Source organism: Sceloporus occidentalis, unplaced genomic scaffold (assembly GCF_023333645.1).
Source record: "Sceloporus occidentalis isolate IW3139 unplaced genomic scaffold, rSceOcc1.0.p SCAF_434, whole genome shotgun sequence".
Classification (NCBI taxonomy): Eukaryota; Metazoa; Chordata; class Lepidosauria; order Squamata; family Phrynosomatidae; genus Sceloporus; species Sceloporus occidentalis.
Window position 1 is genome coordinate 213,964 of NW_028317414.1, and position 9,156 is coordinate 223,119.

Sequence of the window (9,156 nt, forward strand, 5' to 3'; positions counted from 1 at the left end):
CGCTCAGCACTTTCAGACCAGTGGCCTCAGTGAACAGGAAGTGTACCTGCGAACGCTTCCTGCTCCCAGCAGAGGCAGCAGGGGGCGGAGCTACATGAGACGTCTGCATTTTAAAATCTCTCTTAAACCGACCCATTCTTTCAGACTCTGTCATAGCATCTTAACATTAACCACCCCCCATCCCCCGCTCCCTGTAAAGACTGCTACACAAGAACCCCAGAACCAGGTCCAGTGTGAATGAAGGGTTTAGAATCTCTCTTTCTCTGAAGCTGTTTATTGTGACATGAAATAGAGTATAAAAGCGCAATAAACGCAGTGCGCGGCACTTCTTTGGGTAAATGAACCCAAACATGCGCAGATGTCATGTGACCGCGCTCTCCGTCAGAGACCTGAATCTTCTTACTGCCATTACAGGGTTAATGTGAATTTTCAGCCCTTTATTGCTAATTTTTCGCCGCAGGATTCAGCGGGTGCCCCCGCGCCCCCATTATATCATAGAGCGACTGTCCTAAGCAGGTTCCGGGGGGCCGTGTCCTTAACACCCCAACACTCAGACTTCTCTGTGGCGCAACCACAACATGACCAGTGAGGGTGTCCGGGGTGGCCCTTGTGCCCGTGACCACAGCCCTGGTACCCACCTAAAAGGGGGGGAAAGTACATTTGTAAAATGTGTAAAAAGATGTAAATGCCCCTGGGGGAGAATAAGTACCCCGCAAAGCTTTGGTCATGGCTAGGGCAGGGTAATTGCCCCCTGGCAGCCGGTGTATAAGAGACGACCCTGTGAGAGCGGCTCAATCCAGACCCCGAGACAGAGGGGAGGAAATACTTTTAACCCCTTCCCTACTTCCCTCTCTATTAGTGAGATCATGTGTGGAGGTGGAGTGACCCCCCCCCCCGGCTCTAATCTTTTGTAGTAAGGGGTAGTGATATAGATTGTAAGCTCCTGGGCCACCGCCCTCCTGACCATCTGTACCCAGAGTTGCGCATGTTATTGTTAATATTCTATGGTTATTGCTCTGAGGATGTCGGGTCCCTTTCTGTGCGCCGGGGCTCTTTGCACGTACCTGGCATGGTGCCTCCACACCCGCAGCGGGCATCCTTTTGCCCCCCACTGGAGCAAAATGAGCAGCAATGGTAGATCCCAGGGTGCTTGCGCGATTTGCCCTTCACCGTCACGCTGAATGGAGAGCCCTGGGAGGAGGAAAGGGTGGGAAAATTATAAACTATTGGGGGTCCAACTGGTGAAAAGCCCCTGGGGTAACTTAATTCTGGGCATTACGGGTATGCGGACTCGGTGGCATGCTTCGGTGCGAGTAACACGAATGTGTCTTCCCTTGTTGTCATAGCAACTGCGTTATCTGCCGGCGTGATGGTCGCCATTGTAGATGGTCATGTGATGGCTAAAGCCCCTCCTCGCTCACAACCCACACTGTGGACATTGCTTTACGGCAGGGTTTGTAAAGTCATCTCATTGGTCATCGGAGTCCATCGGAGACGTGGCCGCTTCCCTGCGAGTGACTAAGGGGGAAACTCCGGGAAGCTGCAGCGGTGTTACAGCGCGCCCCGCGCCCCGCTCCCCACCCTCTCTGCCCGCGTCATCGGTATGTAAACATCCTACCCGCGCCCCGCTCCCCACCCTCTCTGCCCGCGTCATCAGTACGTAAACATCCTGCCCCGCTTCCCACCCCCCGACATCGGTAGGTAAACATCCTACCCGCGTCCTCCGAGGGGGATCCTGAAAGTTCCCAGATATGCTTGGGGGTGGCTAAGACATTTAATGATAAGAACTCGTTAAGTTTTCCTATTAGAATAACCCAAAGAATATATTTATTACAGTAACGTCACAGGAGGAATTAGTCTTTAACCCTTTGGTGCCCCAGCTCACCTGCATGTGACGACCCTTGATGAGGACGCTGACGGAAAGCTCCCCGGGCTCCGCGGGGGTGTATGAGACGTGGTACGTGCCGTCGTGGTTATCTTGGACCGACGCTCGGATTGGCCTGTGTGCGATACAGAGAGAGTCACGCACGGCCCTGTCTCACAGCAGCCTCCCGCTCGGGGGTCCCGCGGGGGGCCGGGTTGCTGCGTTACCTGTCTGAGCCCCCGTGTAGGATGCGCACTGCGGGCTGCTGGCCGCCATGTCCCATGCAGTCCCCGGATCCATCGTTACAGATCAGCGTGAATCCACAGAGCTCTCCTTCCCACGCGGCCTGGAGACCTAAACGGGAATAATTAACCCTTTATCTGGATGCCCGGGTATCTGCCCCAGCCGGGTCCCCCTAACCAGCAAACCCTCGAGAGGAATCTTATTTCTGGCCTAGAACATCCCGTTGTACAGCGCTGTGGAGTAAAAAGACCCCATTACCCCGTCTGGCATTCTTACCCCGTCTGGCATTCTTACCCCGTATGGCGCACCTCTCTGGATTTACCCCACGTCCCTTCACCACCCCATACATTGGGTATCCTTGGCACTGTCCTGCCTCTTCCTGGGGGCTGAACTGGAGGCCGGTGGTCTCTTCCACGTCTGTCATCCTTTGGCTCTCTAGACTCAGCTCCTTCAGGCGGCTCAGCACCAGGCCATGGGCTCTCACCAAGTGCAGGTCGGGCCCTCGGCCCAGAACGCCTCGCGTGAACTGCGCGGCCGTGCGAAGGTCTGAGAGCCGCTGTTGTATTCGTGCTCCTTGTAGGCTGAGAGTCTGCTGCCTCCGCCGCATCTCCTCGTCGATGTCCCCCAGGAGCCGGGCCCTGTGCTCGCGCACGGCACGTATATATTTCTCCGCAAAGTCTTCAACTTCTCGCCGCAGGGCCTCGGCTCTCACAGTCAGGGCCTCCTTCGTCCCGCAAACCCCATTAATGGCGTCCTCCAGATCCCTGAGCTGAGGCTCGGCCTCGTTAAGGACCTTGTGAAGCTGCTCCCGGTGTCTCCCTGCAACCTCCACCACCGGTCGGAGGACATGTCCGTGGTGCTGGGCGAGAGCGCAGTCCCTGCAGGAGGGGACGGCACACGGCTCGCAGAACAAGCGCAGCTCCTCCAGGGGGTGGACGCTACAACACGGCACCGGCGAGAGGCAGAGGCCGGGGGGCAAATCGCGCACGGGTACAAGGAGGTGATTTGCTGTCCTTTTCTGCCTCCTGTGCAGAGACGAGACAGGGAGTCATTTATAATCAGTCGGCAATAAACCTCTCGCTGTCATAAAAACACAAGAAGTGCAACGCAGATAAATGCAAAGTCACGAATTTGCAACAAAATAGCAATTTTTAAACAGAGCGGTTGATTCGGTATAAACTATGTATATAAATCACATAAACTTATCGTTCAGGCATATATATATATATATATATATATATACACACACTATATGGGTAAAAGTATTGGGACGCCTGCCCATGGCACAAACAGGAACTTTGATGACATCATATGCTAAATACATAGAGATTAATATAAAGCTCCGTAAAGAGACGGTTGGGTGAGTTTGGTGAGAAGAGCTTTTCCTGACCTCATCCCCAGCGAAGCCCATCGGGAAGAACCGGAGCGGAGACTACGAGCCGGGCGTCTCGTCCAACATCAGCGTCTGACATCACAGACGCTCGACTGGATGAACGGGCAAAAATCCCACAGAAACGCCCCAAAATCTTATGAAAAGACTTCCCGGAAGCCGTTATATCTGCAAAGGGGGGGGGGGGTGACTTCATATTAATGTCTCTGTATCTGGAATATGATCATCGTTGACCTTTTTTGCATGCGCCTACCCAGAATCCCTTGTGGCAGCACCATGAGATTTCTGAGGGAAAAACAAGCTTTCGGGCCTGTCTGGTGTCTGTAGATGAGCGTTTAATAATAATAATAATAACGCTTCTACTACACCCTTAATTACATCACCTTTACCTGCCATAACTCATGTTATTAGTATTTAGAATATGATGCCATCAAAGTCCTTGTTCGCTTAATTGGCAGGCGTCCCAATACTTCTGGCCATATAGTGTGTGTATATATCTGTCTCTCTCTATTATATATATATATATATATATATATTACGTAACCAAAGAAAAATGGGCACTCACGGGTCTTTGTAGTAAAGTGCATTAAACACTAGTTTATTTCAGTCAGCACGGTCAACGTTTCGGACCACCTCTGGTCCTTTCTCAAGACAAGACTATATACACACGGAGGGGTATACTCGCCATGTGCCCAGTGTGGGTACTGGGTTATATTTACCCCATGTCTGGTGAGAAGAGGGGGGGTATAAGGAGTATGTTCACTTTATACGCGGTGTGAGTACTGGGGTACATTCACTAAGGTCCGGTGTCAGTAGAGTGACGACGGGGCTATAATCACCACCTCCCCGGTGTAGAGGGGTACATTCACGCCTCTTGTTGGGGGTATATTTGCAGCACACAGTGAGTATGGGGTGTATTTGCGATGTGCCCAATGACTATGGGGGTATATTTGTGCTTAATGTGCGTGTTTTGTGGCGGGGCATCGTCCGGCCCTTTGGGGCCGCTCACCTGTGGGCCTGGCAGCAGAATTCGCACATATTCGCCTTGCAGTCTTGGCATCTCTTTTCCGCCCGGCTCTCCCCGCAGAGGTCGCAGGTCATCTCGTGGCCACCGCTTTGCAGCCGCTCCAGCAGCACCTCTTCTTGCGCCGCCAGGTCCGGTACCAGCCCTTTAACCCCCGCGAGGGGCAGCAGAACCTCTGAATCACACACCGGGCACAGAAGACTTTTCTGGGTTTGGCCCTGCGGCCCTTTCCCCGCGGCACCGAAGGGCTCCAGTTTGTCGAGGCAGTTCATACACAGCGTGTGCAGGCAGGGCAGGACCCGGGGGTCCGAAAACATCTCCAGGCACCCTGGGCACTGGGACCGGACCCCAGAACGGCTTTTTGTGCTGGACATTTCACCGGGGGGGGGGCGAACCGGCAGTGTCTGTCTGGGTCAGAACCAGAAGTGTAAAAGTAAAGGGTCAGGTCCACTGGCACCGGAAGGGAGTGAATCCTGCTCCGAAGTCCAGGCGGCCGCACCAGGTTTCCCAATCACGCTCAGTACCCTGCTTGGGGGTCCCTGTTCATTGGTTAAATGTTCTCAACGCAGAAAACGCTGTCTGGGATCCGGCCCTCGTGGGCCAGGTTTCTCACCTCTCATCCGGGACGGACAGCCTCACTCACCTAACCATTAAAAACAGGAGATCAGACGGAGTGAAAGGTCCGGGTCACACTCCGGCACAGAAACCTAAGGCTTGGGGCATATGGGGCAAAATCCAGGATCTGGGAAGCTCGGTGTGTCCTGCACCGGCTTCCTTTGGGGCCGAGGATCTCCCTCCCCCACCCCGAATCACACCTCCTCTGAAATGTGAGCACATTCCAGCCAGACTACCCCCTCCAACTGCCCCATCTACACTGGACTGATATGGGATTTAACCCCTGTCTACCTGCGCTCAATCATATCTCCCTTTTTTTCTCCCCGATACTTTTCTAAGGTCAGACTGTTTGCTGGGTATGAAGGTATCGCAGGGTTCTACAGCCCTAAAAGCCCCGATAATGTATATATAGTAACGGGGGAGGGGCATGTAAAGTAAAAAGGGGGAGGAGAAGAATGTAAAGATTTGGCCAAAAAAGAAACAACTTCCCCAAAACATGAGACAGTCCTCTCCGGTCCCCAGACCCCTGATACCCCTCTCTCCTCTCCAATGCCTCTCTCTTCTCCCCCGATGCCTCTCTCCCCTCTCTCCTCTCCAATGCCCCTCTCTTCTCCCCCGATGCCTCTCTCCTCCCCAATGCCCCTCTCTTCTCCCCGATGCCTCTCTCCCCTCCCCTGATGAGGGTTCTACATTAAAATCACTCCTGTGGCTTCGCCTCCATTCCTGCATCCAGATCTGGACCATATAGAATTCCCCCCCCCGCCCCCCTGCTCCTGATGCACTTTTTAAAAATATTTTTACATATAAAACCCTAAAAATTCTGGCTCTATATTAATCATTCATGCGTATAGCGCCGTCACATACCGCCGTGCTGTACAACGGCTAAACAGGCGCATCACATAACCACTTGCAGTAACGGAGGCCCTGCTCATAGAAGCTTACAATCTACAAGGAGGGGGCTATTACACAAAAGGTGGTCCGGCCCATCTGAACGCTGCCTAAATATTTTGGGTGAGGATCTCTTTATACCTTACGGTGAAACGCGCCGGGGCCGTCACACCCTGAAAGGGGCCGACACACCCTGAAAGGGGCCGACACACCCTGAAAAGGGCCGCTGCGGCACAAGCCCATAATGGCGCTGGCTGCTCCCTCATTCATTGGTTTCATGGGCCCTGTCACCTAAATAGCACTCTCTGTGCTTACACAGAACAGCACGTAGATCAGCAGCACCTAAACAGTTAAATGGTTATAACACCCTAATGCCTGGGATCGGGAGAAAAGCGTCAACCTTTAGTGAATCTGCCCCAGACATCGCCTGCCACTTCTTACCCTCTCCTCGATCACAAACCTCAGTGCTGTATACAGTCATATAACCCCCAGCGCTGTATACAGTAATATAACCCCCAGCGCTGTATACAGTAATATAACCCCCCAGCGCTGTATACAGTAATATAACCCCCAGCACTGTATACAGTAATATAACCCCCCAGCACTGTATACAGTAATATAACCCCCAGCGATGTATACAGTAATATAACCCCCAGCGCTGTATACAGTAATATAACCCTCAGCGCTGTATACAGTAATATAACCCCCAGCGCTGTATACAGTAATATAACCCCCAGCGCTGTATACAGTAATATAACCCCCCAGCGCTGTATACAGTAATATAACCCCCCAGCACTGTGTACAGTAATATAACCCCCCAGCGCTGTATACAGTAATATAACCCCCCAGCGCTGTATACAGTAATATAACCCCCCAGCGCTGTATACAGTAATATAACCCTCAGCGCTGTATACAGTTATATAACCCCCAGCGCTGTATATAGTAATATAACCCCCCAGCGCTGTATACAGTAATATAACCCCCAGCGCTGTATACAGTAATATAACCCCCCAGCACTGTATACAGTAATATAACCCCCCAGCACTGTATACAGTAATATAACCCCCAGCGCTGTATACAGTAATATAACCCCCCCAGCGCTGTATACAGTAATATAACCCCAGCGCTGTATACAGTAATATAACCCCCCAGCGCTGTATACAGTAATATAACCCCCAGCGCTGTATACAGTAATATAACCCCAGCGCTGTATACAGTAATATAACCCCCCAGCGCTGTATACAGCAATATAACCCCAGCGCTGTATACAGTAATATAACCCCCCAGCGCTGTATACAGTATAACCCCAGCGCTGTATACAGTAATATAACCCCCCCAGCGCTGTATACAGTAATATAACCCCCCAGCACTGTATACAGTAATATAACCCCCCAGCACTGTATACAGTAATATAACCCCCAGCACTGTATACAGTCATATAACCCCCCAGCGCTGTATACAGTAATATAACCCCCAGCGCTGTATACAGTAATATAACCCAAGCACTGTATACAGTAATATTACCCCCAGCGCTGTATACAGTAATATAACCCCCAGCACTGTATACAGTAATATAACCCCCCCAGCGCTGTATACAGTCATATAACCCCCCAGCGCTGTATACAGTAATATAACCCCCAGCGCTGTATACAGTAATATAACCCCAGCGCTGTATACAGTAATATAACCCCCCAGCGCTGTATACAGCAATATAACCCCAGCGCTGTATACAGTAATATAACCCCCAGCACTGTATACAGTAATATAACCCCCCCAGCGCTGTATACAGTCATATAACCCCCCAGCGCTGTATACAGTAATATAACCCCCAGCACTGTATACAGTAATATAACCCCCAGCGCTGTATACAGTTATATAACCCCCAGCGCTGTATACAGTTATATAACCTGTCATAAGTCAGATGGTCCCTTTGGTTGATTAAGACCGAGCCGTTCTATTGTCTCCCACAGGCAGTATGATAAGGAGTCGCAGTGTTTAGTAGATTGGGGATCAGATAGAGCGAGAATCATACAAACGGCTGCCTGACAATATTATATTATGGGGCAAAAAAGGAAACATCAGAATATTTATGGGAACTAATTATTAATCTGACACGGAAAATAAAAGATTTGCTCGGAGTTAACCCTTCCTAACTGCCGCCGGGCGTGGCGGGGTAAGCGGGTGTGGCGGGGTAAGTGTTACAGGGTCACCGTACCCAAGGCTGGGTCCCCCTGTTTGAGGGCTGAGGAATCACCAGTCAGTCCCTCATACGGAGCTCCTGCTATCCCCGGATCATCCAGATCACCATTCGCAGCTGTCACGGAGCTGGCTCGTCCGACCGGCTACCTCCGCTGTCTTGTGCTCCCTTAGCCTGGGACTCCACACTCTTTCCCCGGCTCCCCAGTCACTCGCCGAGACTCAGTGTCGGGTAAAACCAAACGAAGACTCATTTATTTCTCACACACAGAGCTGGATATATCCAGCAAAACACACATTATATATATATATATATCACACACACACATTATATATATATATATCACACACACACATTATATATATATATATATATCCAGCAAAACACACATTATATATATATATATCACACACACATTATATATATATATATATATCCAGCAAAACACACATTAACATAAAACAAGATATTGGGACACAAACCGCCCCCTTAATCTGCCTCCCAGAGACAACAGGGGCAGTAACGAGATTAACAATACAATGGGGGGGGGGGCTGATTTATATAACATTAAACTGAAAGAATGGCGGCCTCTCCCTGGTGGCAGATCCTGGCTGTCTGCCGGAGATAATCCCCTCAGCCAGTGATGAGATGATACTGCTGGGGGTGACACAGAAGTCTTTACTAACCCAGGGCCCATAGTCAATAGGGAGGAGGCCGGCAGTCAGGCTTCTCCAGTGGCCCCAGTGATGGAGGCTTCCGTCACAACAGTAAAACAAGAACTTTATTTACAAACACACAGAACTTTATATATAACCTCAATCCAATGTGTTTTGGGCGTTGTGGGGTAAACACCCGCCGGGCGTTGCAGGGTAAGCGTGTGTTGCAGGGTAAGCGGGCGCCGGGTGTGGTGGGGTAAGCGGGTGCCGGGCGTGGTG

At 51.2% G+C, this 9,156-nt stretch overlaps 1 protein-coding gene across 1 annotated transcript; it reads right to left on the reverse strand.

Annotated features, from left to right (window-relative positions):
- Positions 1 to 492: 492 nt before the first annotated feature.
- Positions 493 to 4,895, reverse strand: TRIM45 (tripartite motif containing 45). The gene is made up of 6 exons (XM_089506913.1): positions 4,507 to 4,895; positions 2,384 to 3,132; positions 2,092 to 2,218; positions 1,886 to 2,000; positions 1,065 to 1,191; positions 493 to 638 (listed from the first exon to the last, which is right to left on the reverse strand). The coding sequence occupies exons 1-6, from the start codon at positions 4,893 to 4,895 to the stop codon at positions 493 to 495; spliced, it is 1,653 nt and encodes a 550-aa protein (XP_089363039.1).
- Between the last annotated feature and the right edge of the window lie 4,261 nt (positions 4,896 to 9,156).